The sequence below is a fragment of the Neovison vison genome, chromosome 12 (assembly GCF_020171115.1).
Source record: "Neovison vison isolate M4711 chromosome 12, ASM_NN_V1, whole genome shotgun sequence".
In the NCBI taxonomy this organism is placed as follows: domain Eukaryota; kingdom Metazoa; phylum Chordata; class Mammalia; order Carnivora; family Mustelidae; genus Neogale; species Neogale vison.
Window position 1 is genome coordinate 9799532 of NC_058102.1, and position 13384 is coordinate 9812915.

The following is a 13384-nucleotide window of genomic DNA, read 5'->3' on the forward strand; positions in this document are numbered from 1 at the left end:
TTTATTTATTTGATAGAGATCACAGGCAGGCAGAGAGAGAGAGAGAGAGAGAGAGGAGGAAGCAGGCTCCCCGCTGAGCAGAGAGCACCATGCGGGGCTTGATCCCAGGACCCTGGGATCATGACCTGAGCCGAAGGCAGAGGCTTTAACCCACTGAGCCACCCAGGCGCCCCAGTAATTTGATGCTTCTAATGACAACTGAAGGCACTAACCATGACAACTCGAAGGTGTCCAGGCTTTTCCTTAGTGCAGAGCATTAGGGAGAAGCCCAGCGTTAGTCTCTGTCCAGGGATTTAGCAGTGGCTGGAATTCCAGGGCTCTTAACTCAAATTCCTGGATCGGCCTCAGTGACTTGTGAGCACTCTTGCACTGGGACGGACAGCCTTTGAATCAGCTGATCCTTGCTCCTGCAGAAAAGCTGCTTTCTAATCACAGTAGCTGCCCTCCAGCATGTGATGGTTTTATGGTTTGCCAGAGGTTCGCAAATTTGTGTGTGCATCAGAATCATAAATGGCTGCCTCTTTCCCTCCTGCCCCAAGTTCCTACTGATTTCGTGGGTCTAAGTAGGCCTGAGGATCTGCATTTCCAGCAAATTCTATGTGATGCTGATGCTGCTGGGTCCAGGAACTCACTGGGCTTAGAGAACTCCTATGTGTACTTCAAAACTCAGATAGTTTCTCACCAGAATGCCAAATATCCTTTGTGTCACCACAATCCCGTGGGAACACATTCACTGCCACCTGGGATCACATGTCCTGTATTATGTGTCTCTTTCCCCTCTGGGATATTTCTGTAAAAGGGTCCTGACTTGATGTCCACCTCCGAATCCCCAGCCCCTAACTCAGGGCCCAGCACAAAATATGCTAGAATGAATGAATGAAGTGGTGATCACTTCCTAACTTCATAAATGGAGAAACGCCTTTCTGAGGTTCCTACAATTCATCTGTGTCAAGGGCTGGGTCTGCAGTCCGTCTCAGCGCTGTCCGAATCAGATCCTCAGGTAAAGGAATGAACTAAGTAGGCAGTGTTTGCTATTTCTGTGTTGACTTTACATGAAGACCGTGATTTTAGGACTTCATACGGAAGGTCACACTGTTAACACTAACAACATCATAACATCTCTGATATGGAGGGGAAAGAGAACTTGCCTTGGTTAAGTATCTTCTAGGCCATTTACATATACTCTCTCAGATGAGAAAGTAAATGTATATTGTAAATATATGTTCACAATAGTCCTGCAACACAGAATTCCCCTCACATTGCCTTTCTTAAAAAATGGAACTATTAGATCATGTGCCTAACTAAAAATGACATTTCCCAGCCTCCTCTGCAGATAAGGATGGTCACTAATGTGCAGGTGAGTTACTGGGTACAGTTTAGAGAAAGCTCTTTACAAAGGGCTTACCCGGCTGACAGACACCCTATTGCTTTCTCGTCTTCTACCTCCATCCTACCCAGAATGTGGTGTGATGGTAGGGAGTTCCAGCAACCATTTTGTGACCCTGAGGCAACCTCGAGGGTAGGTGTCAACATTTGGACTCTGTATAATTTGCAGGGCCTCTTAACTGAATTTCAAGATGGCAACAGCAAAGCATTAAACCCAAGTGTGGGGCTCTTCTGAGCAACTGCATGGGTCACACATCCACAAGTCCTGGGCACACTGAAATGCTGCGGCAGAAAGTTAAAAGGAGCTGCCGTCCCAGCCCTGGACTGCCTATCTCCAGATTCCATGTTAGGAGGAAGGTAAAGATAAACCTTTATCTTACTAAAATAACTTTCTAAAAAGTATTTATTTTAAAGAGAGCATGAGCGGGAAGGGCAGAGACCGAGAGAGAATCAAGCAGATTCTGAGCAAAGCACGGAGCCCAACGTGGGGCTCGATCTCATACCCCTGAGATCACGACCAGAGCCGAAACCAAGAGCCGGCCACTTAACCGACTGCACCACCCAGGCACCCCTAAAATAACTTTTTTATTTAATAAGTCTCTGTTACCAGCAGTCGCATTCCACTTCACTGGCTGAAACCTGAGCTCCTTTCACTAACATACGTTGCCTTCAAGAGTTAGGGTGGCTGAAGGGCACCTGGCTGGCTCAGTTAATGGAGCATGTGACCCTTGATCTTGAGTAAGAGCTTTAAAAAAAAAAAGAAAGAAAGAAAAAGAGCTAGGATGGCTGATTAAAAGCTCAGAAAATGCCTTACCCCAACACAACCTCTAATGGTTATGGCCCAGACCCGAAGACCTCTGAGTGGAACCAAGAAATGCTCAGTTTCTCCCATAAAACAGGGCCATGCTACAAAGCAACAGCATCCTATCACAAAACGAAGTCCAGACTGTTGACCTGCACCACCTGCCCTCCCCCAGCCCTCTGACAGCGGCCCTCGCCTGCTGGGCTCCCCTGCCTGGCCTGGAGTATGCCATGCTTGTTCCCGTCCTCATGGTCTTTGCAACGGCTATTCCTTCTGCTTTGAATACTCGTCCTCTGATCGTCCCACAGCTGGTTCCTTGTGTCCCACAGACCTCGCCATTGATGCCACCTCTTCAGAGAGGCCCTGCCTGGTCATACTCCCTGAACAGCTTCCTATTCATTCTCTATCACATCATCCATTTTTAAAAACTGTTTTTATGGGGCGTCTGGTGGCTTAGTTGGTTAAGCATCTGACTTTTGATTTCAGTTCAGGTCTTGATCTCATGGTCAGGAGTTCAAACCCAAGCTCCACGCTGGGCACGGAGCCTACTTAAAATAAACAAGCAGGGGCGCCTGGGTGGCTCAGTGGGTTAAAGCCTCTGCCTTCAGCTCGGGTCATGATCCCAGGGTCCTGGGATGGAGCCCCACATCAGGCGCTCTGCTCAGCAGGGAACCTGCTTCCTCCTCTCTCTCCGCCTGCCTCTTCTGCCTACTTGTGATCTCTGTCTGTCAAATAAATAAATAAAATCTTAAAAAAAAAAAAAGCAAGCAATAAAACTTTTTAATTAAAGGAAACATCACCCTATTTTAATTATTTGCATAGGCTCATTCCTAATCAAAGGTTTTCTTGCTTATTTTATTATTTGTCTCCCCACTTAGAATAAAGGTTCCAAGGCGCCTGGGTGGCTCAGCTGATTAAGCAACTGCCTTCAGCTCGGGTCATGATCCTGGAGTCCCAGGATAGAGTCCCACATCGGGCTCCCAGCTCCATGGGGAGTTTGCTTCTCCCTCTGACCTTCTCCCTCTCATGCGCGCTCGCTCGCTTGCTCCCTCGCTCTCTCTCTCTCTCAAATTAAAAAAAAAGAATAGAGGTTCCATGAGAGCAGGAGCCTCCTATGTCTTCTTCAAGTACCTGGCTCATAGTAGGTGCTCAATAAATAGTTGTCAAATGGATGTTGGATGAATAATCTCTCTGAAAGCTCAGGATTTGTTTGTTGTTGGTTTTGTTTTTGTTTTTGCTTAGTTTTTTTCTTTTTTAAAGATTTTATTTATTTATTTGTCAGAGAGAGAGACAGCGAGCACAGAGAGAGAGACAGCGAGAGAGAGAGAGACAGCGAGCACAAAGAGTGGCAGGCAGAGTCAGAGGGAGAAGCAGGCTCCCCGCAGAGCAAGGAGCCTGATGTGGGACTCGATTCCAGGACACTGGGATCATGACCTGAGCTGAAGGCAGCTGCTTAACCAACTGAGCCACCCAGGCGTCCCATGTTTTTGCTTACTTTTTAACCATTATAACCAGTGCCAACCTTTACTGACTATTTAATATATGATGGCTATTGGGGCACCTAGGTGGCTCAGTGGGTTGTGTCTAACTCGTGGTTTTGGCTCAGTTATGATCTTGGGGTCGTGAGACTGAGATCAAGCCCAATCCCTGTTTCAGGCTCTGCACTCAGCGGGAAGACTGCTTGAGATTCTCTCCCTCTGCCCTTTGCTCCCTGTCCCCCTCACCCCGCAGGCTTACATGTTGTGCACGCTGTCTCTAAAAATAAATATTTTAAAATATATATATGATGGCTACTGTGTATTTGCAGGTATTACCTCATTTAATTTTCACCACAAGGCCTCTGAGGTGAGTACTAGTATTATCTTCACCTTGTAAATGAGGAAAGGGAGGTACATGGAGGCCAGATGCCTTGCCCAAGCCCAGGTCCCATGCAGCTGCTAACACAGGCTTCACATCCGGGTTTGCCTGCCTCCACAGCCTGAGTTCCCAAGCACACGGTCTCAGTGTGCCGGGCTCCACAGGCCCTGCCACCATGGCCACACCCGCCCCTCACCTTCATGACTGTGTTGTAGATGGAGATGAAGTTGGTGAACAGGTCCAGGTACCTGGTGGTGAAGACAAGGGCAAAAAGGATCTGGCTCTTCCCGGAGATGCCTGTGGGCAAAGGAGGACAGGAGACAATAGGAACACTGACACTCCTAGGCCCACCAACACTCAAGAAGTCCAGAGCTTGAGCTGAAAAGGTGTGCAGGGTGTCCAGTCCCACTCAAGTGACAACACCCTGTCCCTGCACGGTCCCTCTCTGAGGGTCAGCAACAGCCCTTCCTGCTGGATCCCTTGAGTTCCTATCATGTGCACAGACACCGAGTTCCCAGGGCCCCGGCACGGGCCTGCCCAGGTTCGGCTCTCGCCTTCAGTGAGAGAGGCTCTCCGCTCCGCCCCCAGAGTTCCACCAACGGTCCCCAAAGCTCTGTCTTTTGCAGAGCAACTCACAGACTTTACAATGTGTAAAGTGGAGGAAAAAGCAGACCCAGTGGAGCGTTCTGTTTTATTTTCCAAACTGTAAAAATTAAAAATGCTTTTTTTTCTACTTACAAAAGTTCCATTTTTATCCTTCATAAAACAAAAAAGAGAATACATAGCTATAAATAAGAAAGCAGCAGTCACCTGAATCCCAAAGACTCAGCGGGCCCCTCCCAGATCTTCGCTTGTGCACACACCTACGTGCACACATCGATTTGCCACAACCGGGTTCGCGCTTCTCATGCTCTCTCCTCACCTGCTTTGGTCTCTCTTTTTTAACTTTTTATTATTTTGAGCTAATTTTAGATTGGCAGAATTGTAAAGATAGTACCGATCGGTCCCACACACCCTTCACCCAGCTTCCCCTAACGTTGACATCTTGCTTAACCACAGGACATTTGCCGAAAGGAAGACATTCACATGGACATGGCACTGCCGACCAAACTCCGGGCTTTAGTCCGGTTCCTCCCAACTGCCCGCTGACATCCCTTTTGTGTCCCACAAACCAGTCCAGGAATCAGCACTACATTGAGCTGTCACGCTCCTGAATCTTGCTGTGGTCACTTCTGCCACATCACGGAGGTGGGTCCAGGGCGAGGGGAGCCCTACCCGCCCCCCCACCCTCACCCCCCGCTTCCCCTCACCCAACAGATAAGCCCACGCCAGTCTGGGCACCTCAGCAAACCACTCCCAGCCGTGATGCCTGCGTTTCTGATCCAAAGGTCACCTCTGTCCTCACTCACCCAGCCTCCCCAGAGCCAGCTGAGGACAGTGTCTGTTCAGAACCACATCCTTCCCATGGCTTCTGTGACCATCCACACCACTGGCTCACCACCCCTGGCCATTCCTGTCCTCGTCACCTGATCGTTGGAGGGCTACCCCGGCTTCTCCCAGTCCCTAAACCAGGGATGTCCTGGGTCCAGACACTCCTCCGAGTTCCAGCCTTTCGGTGCGAGCCTGACGGACCTCCCCATTATCCCCTCAAGCCCCTCCTCCTCTCTCCCCTCCTTTGAGAATGCCACCATTGTCCCCTCCATGCTCAAGCCAGGAAACCAAGAGCCATCCTAGGGTCGCTCCCCTGTGTTCCTCCCCCTCTGTCTTCCCCAGCTCCACTACCCCCACTTCCATGCCCCCTACCCACCCAGCACCCTACCTGGTGGTCTCCCTGGTCTCCCCAAGTCCGTCCTTGCTGCCAAACCCCACTCCATTCCACTTACCGACCAATGGCCTATAGGTAAGGAAAATGACTGGGGACTTTGGCACCGAGAAGTGACCATTACTTGATTCAGGGTTTGGTTCCTTTATTGGCCTCAGTGGTGCCTTATCTAGTCCTCTGGGGCTGGGACATTTTGGGGGGAGGGGACATGGATTTTCTTTCTTTTTGTTTTTAAAGATTTTCATTTATTAGGGAGAGCGAGAAGCAGGCTGCCCACTGAGCAGAGAGCCCGATGTGGGGCTCCATCCCAGGACCCTGAGATCATGACCCGAGCTGAAGGCAGAGGCTTAACCCACTGAGCCACCCAGGCACCCCGAGGGGGACAACTTTAAAGACTGAGGATGGATACCACCAAAGCCCTCAGGTTCTGGAAGGCGCGGGGGGCCTGTGCCAGTCTTCCTACCAGCATGGCAGGCCTGAGCCCCACCGTCCTCACTGTGAAACGAGCAGACTCACACAGGTGGGACAGGACTTGGCCAGAAAGAGAGTGCCTCCCTGCGGGTCTGGGCCTTGGACTTGTGGCAGTGGGGCTGGCTCGGGGGGGGGGGGGGCCCACCCCTAGGCATGGGGCGTGGAGTCCAGTCCAGGGGGCAATGCTAACCTGAGGCCAGCTCTGGGCTATGCTGCTGCTGTCCCATCCCACAGAAGCCTTGCAGAGAGGTCCTCAGCACCATTTAGGATGGTCCAGGAGGGGCGTCTAGTAGGGGACAATTTGCTACCTGCCCCCACAGCCTTCCCCTACCCCTCCCCTCTCTGTGCCCTTGGCCTGCCAGGTTCCCAGGCTTTGCTCACATTTTCCTCAGTGCTTGGGAGTCCTGGCACCAAGGTTTTCCCACTCCCTGGAACACAGTGAAAAATTTCCACCAGCGCTAGCCACACACACACAGACCCAGGATGTGGGAACGAACAGGAGCTGGTCCCTGGCCAGAGTCCCTCAGGGAACGGGGGTGTGAGGGGGTACGACACATGTGAGCACATACGGGACCCTCCCTCCACTTCACACATGGGGAAACTGAGGTCTGAGGTCACACGGTGCGTCAGTGGCTGAATGAGAACTAAATCCCAGGGTCCCACCTCTGTGGGGGATGGGAGAGGTGGTCAGTGAGGGTCTCCCCAGGCTCCGCATCTCGGGGTGGGCAGGGCTAGCACCGGGCACCTCACCTCATATCCCAACCAGGCCTATGCCCACCCCTCTCCACACACGCACGGGATGCACCACCCAGCTGCCCTTCGCCTTTCCCTGTAGCACTTAGCACGTCTAACACACCGTATCATTTACTTGGCTGCTCTGGCCGCTGCTTGTTGGCAGTCTCCCACTGCTGGAAAGCCCGCCCCCTGGGGCCCAGGGCCCTGCCCCTGTGGTCCCAGTTCTGTCCAGGGGGCCTAGGGTCGGGGCGGGGAACAGCGCCCCCTCCTGGCCATGGTTGCTCATCCCAGCCCGGGCCCTCTGCGGAAGCGCGGGGACAGGCCCAGCTAGATTCCTCCCCTCACCGGAGCTGCCTCACTCCCCCGAGTGGGAATCTGAGGGGCCGTGAGGGCCTGTCTCTCCCGAGGCGGAAAACTGGAATGGCCTGCAGGTCCAGAACCACTCCGTCTGCAATGCCTCCCACGCCAGCACCCACCCCTCACCCTCCACAAGCCTCCCAGGCTGGCTGACTCCCCACTGCTCTCTCTGCCTCCTCTCTGGAGGGGCCACACAGCTTTCGGAGTGACCTGCTTCAGGTCCCTTCTGGGCCCCCTCCCCCGCTCCCCAAACTTCCATCACTCCCCAGTCCCAACTCCCTACCCTGAAAGTCAAGGCCCCCCTCTCCCTCATCTCCCTTACAGAGACCCCCAAATCAGGCTGCTCACTCTCCCTGGGACGTGCCCTGCCTTCTGCGACCTGTAGGCTTTTGTGCCCCCAGTGCCCTCCGCGCAGCGCACCCTTCCTGGGCAACACCCTGCCGGTCCTCCGGGACCCAGCGGATCTGCTCCCTTCACGAAGCCTTGGTGGGGGAGGGGGGGTCTGCTCTCTGCCTCCTTGGCCCCCTGCACAGTCCTCTGTACCCCCTTGCCCCCATGCCAAACAGAGGGTGGGCGCCTCGGGACCGCAGGGGACAAAGATGGCTGCAGCAGCCTCTTAATGCACTGAGTCTATGGGGGGGTCACCACCAGCCCCATCTCGAAACTTCTCTAAACCCCCAGCGGGGCTTCCAGACTGCTGGGCCAGAGGGGGACCTCTCCTGCCATCCCTGGGCTTCTGCTCATGTGCAGCTCCCTGCGCACCAGGGCCAGGCCAGGTGTCCCTCCTGCCACATCACAGCCTCCTGCGGGAAGGGAAGAGGGCCCAGGAGAGGGCAGGGGAGAGTGGTGGGGAAAGGAAGGAGCAGGTCCCGGGAATTGGAGGCCACTTCCTGTGTGCATACCTCCCCCACCTCCAGATCCCACCCTGGGCCTAAGGCCTCCAGCTCCTCCAGAGCAAAGGGAGCCACTGGCAGGGGGAGAGGGTCTCACTTCCTCCTAATCTCCCTCCTCTTCCCACCAGCAGCGGCAATGCCAAGGCAGAGAAGGTGGGGGTGAGCGGAGGCACAAGCCCAGCCACCGTCCCTTTCTCCGCCAGCCCTTCTTTGATAAGGCAAAAACTTCAAATTTTCTTTGGACGCTGAGCTGTGCAAAAACAAGTTTCTGGCACCGCCAAGCCGAAGCCCTCGCGCTGAAGGGAAATTCGGGAGCCCCCCCACCCTCCCCACCCCCGCCATCCCAGCCTTGCATGGGCTGCCCGACCCAGGCCCACCTCCGCCCCCCCACCACCACCGCCGGGGGCGACCCTCACCCGCGCAGCTCTTGGACCTCCAGATCTTCCCCAGGAGCAAGATCATGGCCAGGAGGTGGCTCAGGTCGCCGAGGATCCGGAACACGTTCATGGTGCCCCCGGCGGCCCCGCAGCGCGCGCCGCCACCTCCCGGGAAACTTTCTGGCGGGCGAGACGGCTGCCACGTCCCCGGCCCGGCTCTGGGTCCCGCGCGCCGCTGCCCGCGCTCCGAGCCCCGCGCTCCCCGCCCGCCGCCCCCTCGGCCAGCGCACACTCCCCGGCCGGGCGGTGACGTGGCCAGCCGGCCACCGTGCCAGGCGAGCCAGGAAGCGCCGCCGCCCAAGATCCCGCCTCCCGCCCGGCCCAGCGCCTCGGGCCTGGGGCGGGGCGGCCCGGGCGAAACGGGGGGCTTCCGGCCGCGGACTCAGCCACCCCCATCCTCCCGCGGCCACCGCGGTCTCCCGCGCGCCACCCTGAGCCAGCCACGGCGCCCCTGTCGCCCCTCAGTCCCCTCATCTGCACCCCGGGCTAATAAGGCGTGGGCCAGGGTGGAGTGGGGGGTTCCGCGGGCTGGCAGGCGTGTGCCTGGCACACGCCTAGGGTGCTGGAAGTACCCCTAAATGTGACCATCAACTTGGGGTTCAACTCCTCCTTGCTGGGAGCCGGATTCGCAGCTCGCTCACCTGTTCACTGGGAGGCCCACCTGGTTCTGCCCTGACCAGTAGCAGGTGAAGCCATGGTGGTCAAGTTTGGAGTCAGGCTGACCTTGGGCCCAGCCTCCGCGCTGTACGCCTTCCCATCCTGGCCGCAGTTGATTCATCTGTAGGATGAGGTTACTGTACGGAAGATGTCTGTCAGGAGATCCAGGTCCCCCTAATGTTTTCCTTTCCTTGGTACAAGATGATACACAGGAGCACAGACCAGGAGACTCCAGAGGGCTGTGGGCTGTTGGCCACCAAGGTGGGAAGCAGGAAAGGGGAAAGGCAAAGGACCACCAGCAGACAGGAGTCCTCCCAGTGCGAGTGGCCTGAGCAGGTCTGCCCCCCCTCTCCGGGCCTTGGTCTCTGCATCTGTGAGAGCGGACCGCCTAAGCTAAGGGCCCTTATTACCACCCTCCTTTCGACCCCAGTAGGCCCTTGTCCCACCCAGGCCCTTCATCTCTCCCTAAACGCTGGCCTCCTCCTGCCCCCATCACCACAGCCAGAGAGGCTTTGCTGTGATGGGATCTGAGACTCAGAGTGTGGTCTGAGGGCCCCCAGCACCTGCATCCCGGGCTGGGAATGCGGTCTCCAGCCCCAGCTCAGCCTCACTGACTCTGAATCTGCGGGTGAACAAGATCACCGGCTGCTCCACGGGCACACGGAAGTCTGAGAGGCACTGATCTCGACGATGCTGTGAGGGAGGTGCCGCTACTGGTCCCATGTGACACTGGGGAAACTGAGGCATGAGAGGTTAAGTCACACAAACTTTAAGTAGTGGAGCCTAGATTCCAACACACAGTCTAACTCCAGGATTTATGCAATTCGTGCGTTGTTGTTAGTGTGTGTGTGTGTGTGTGTGTGTGTGTTTAAGACTTTATTTTAGGGGCACGTGAGTGGTTCAGTCCTTAAGGGTCTGCCTTCAGGTCATCATCCCAGGGTCCTGGGATCAAGCTCCTCATTGGGCTCCCTGCGCAGCCGGAAGCCTGCTTCTCCCTCTCCCTCTGCCCCTGCTTGTGTTCCCTCTCTCACTGTGTCTCTGTCAGGTAAATAAATAAAATCTTTAAAAAAAAAAAAAAAGATTTATTTTAAAGTGGACTCGAACTCATGACCCCAAGATTAAGAGCTGCTTTCTCCTCTGAGCCAGCCAGGCCCCCCCCACGGTTTATGCAAATAAATTAATACATTACACTGTGGGTCATCATGGGAGATGATGCGGTTTCTGCCACCAAAGGTAGGTGAGCAGGGGGTGGGTCTCCATTTGTCAAAGATGTCGCAGTGGGGACTCCTGCCCCGGCAGGGACATTGGGATGACAACAGCCATCAAGTAGTTCTCTCCAGGACGCTTTAAGTCCTCACCTTGCAGGTGACAGCTATGGAGGTCCAGGGAGGGGAGGTGCATGGGCCAAGTCTCTCTGGGAGGAGAAGCCGGGCACTCATCTCCGGGCTGTGACAGATTCTGAATGGGCTGCTCTGTTCCCTGCTTCCCCCCGCCATCCTGCCCAGATGCCTCTCTTCCAGCGTTGCCCAGAGAAGGCGGTGGCTATTTAAACCCCTCAGGTGCGGCTACGGTTCTCGGCCCTCCCAGCTGGCATCTCCCGCTCAGCGCCCACCTCCTCCCCAAGCCAGGGAAAAGCACGTGCATTTGCCATTTGGTGAAACATCTGTCCTCCTGAGAAGCAGTCCCAACTGCCGCGGGGGCTGGAACAAGGCTAGAATTCTCCTCTTTCCTATCTTTCTCCAGCCACCGCCACCTGCTGCCCCCCTCCCCCAACCATCCCCCAGGAGAACTGACCAAGGCCAGGGAAGGTCTGAGAACCATGGTGGTGGAAGGGACAGAGCCCAGGCCGTGTGGCCCCAGGGCCAAGAAGGTCTTGTCCTGGGCCTGCCATAGTGCACTTGAGCCTGCCATGTCCTCTCTCTCCTTTGGCCTCAGCTTTCCCATCTGTGAATGGGGATAAGGAAGGGGAAAGTATTGCCAACTGGTGACCGGTCCTCTTTGCATTTAGTCTTCCCAGTCTCTCCAGGAAGCCTCAAGACAGGGAGCTCATCACCCCCATTTAAAAGATTGATTGATTATTGATTTTAGAGAGAGACAGCCCACAAGCAGTCAGGGCGGGGGGAGGGGGTGGCAGAGGAAGAGGGAGAGAAAATCTCAAGCAGACCCCATGCTGAACACGGACCCAACTTGGGACTCAATCTCATAATTCTGAGACCATGACCTGAGGCAAAATCAAGAGTTGGCCACTTAACCGACTGAGCCACCCGGGCACCCCATCATCACACCCATTTTACAGATGAGGAAACTGAGGCTCAAACTTGTCTCTTGCCCCCCAGGTCACATAGACCCCTCTCCCGAAAGTTCTACCACTCTGTTCTTAGTAATGAGCCCTGCCTGTGGAGAAGAAGGAAAACCATGAGTTCATTTAAAATGCTCGGCCCTCACCCACGCCAGCACTTTGGCCACGGGCACCAGCAGACACTATCTGTCCCTGACGCTGGGTGGTTCTGGGCGCGTTCCTCATTCCCACACGCCTCACTTTCCTGACACCCCAAATGTGTCTGCTGTAGGAATGTAGTTGGGGGGAAGCCAAGAGGGAAATTTCCTTCAGCTCTAAGAGGGCAAAGGTTCTTTTTTTCCTCACTAACAAAGCGAATTGTATATTCGAAGTCAAAGGAGAGAGAATGGGGAGTAACTCAATTATAGGGGGAAATGTGTGTAAGAATCTCTTCTCCTTCCTGGTCCTACCCCTTTGTCATACTTCACCGCCCTACCGAATAGCCTGCCAGCTGTCTCAAATTCTGTGTGGAAGGAGGACGTGGATGTAGAGTGAAAACCACTACCCTGCGAATACTCCCCCACCTCACTGGCTGCCTTTCGCTGGGCGGGGCCATGGAAAAAATGGGGAGCTCAGGGCCCCAGCTCCTGGGACTCCCTGCAGGTCACTAGGGGCCGCTGTGGCTTCCTCCAGCACACGCGAGTGGATGCTCCCCTGTGGAAAGAAAGAATTCTTCCCAGGCAGCCCCAGGATGTCCCACTCCCGAGGCACGGTCAAGTCCATTCCCTAACCTAGCCTGAGGGCAGCCTTTCTCTTCATGCGCTTCTGCCCCAGGTGTTTGGGAAGCACCCCAGTCCCCAATATCTTTTGAATGACATGTTGCAGGGCAAGGGCAGTCCAAGTTTTGCACAGCTGGAAACCAACGTTCCAAAATCTCTCCTCCACTTTTAGTTCCAACCACATTTGCGGAAGACCAGCTGTGTGCTGCTGCCTTACAGGCTGAACCCAGAGGCAGCTTCAAGGAGCCCTTAGGGCACTGTGGGAGGGGGAAGGTGGTGTCTGTGCCTGCTTTAAATATGGCACAGATGGAGAGTAATTACCCTTGATTGGCAGAGAGTCGAGAAGAGGACTGCAGTTAGGAAGCCTTCAAACGATGCCCCAGTGGGTTTTGCAGAATGAGTAGGAGCTTGCCTGAAGGACAAAACCTGGGAGAGGAAAGTAGGAGTCCCAGATAGAAGCAGCTATGTGTCCCAAGGCACAGAAATATGATACAACCCACCGTGGCTGCACATATTATTTGTACAGCTCTTTATTTTTTTTTAAGATTTTATTTTATTTATTTGAGAGAGAGAGACAGTGAGAGAGAGCATGAGCGAGGAGAAGGTCAGAGGGAGAAGCAGACTCCCCATGGAGCTGGGAGCCTGATGTGGGACTCGATCCCGGGACTCCAGGATCACGCCCTGAGCCGGAGGCAGTCGTTTAACCAACTGCGCCACCCAGGCGTCCCTGTACAGCTCTTTAAAAGGGGCCAATAGGGGCGCCTGGGTGGCTCAGAAGGTTAAAGCCTCTGCTTTCAGCTTGGGTCATGATCCCTTCTTCCTGCCTGTCTGCCTACTTGTGATCTCTGTCAAATAAATTAAAAAAATATTTTTTAAAAATAAAATAAAAGGGGCCAATAAACAGGAAGAA

General features: G+C 54.7%; 1 protein-coding gene across 1 annotated transcript in view; it reads right to left on the reverse strand.

Annotated features, from left to right (window-relative positions):
• KDELR3 (KDEL endoplasmic reticulum protein retention receptor 3) overlaps positions 1–8951 on the reverse strand; it is an 11984-nt gene extending 3033 nt beyond the window's left edge. The window contains exons 1-2 of the mRNA XM_044227816.1: positions 8740–8951; positions 4242–4342 (exon numbers count right to left, since the gene is read on the reverse strand). Coding sequence (XP_044083751.1) covers positions 4242–4342; positions 8740–8830 — 192 coding nt within the window. The 5' untranslated portion in view covers positions 8831–8951. The remainder of the gene's footprint in view (positions 1–4241; positions 4343–8739) is intronic.
• Between the last annotated feature and the right edge of the window lie 4433 nt (positions 8952–13384).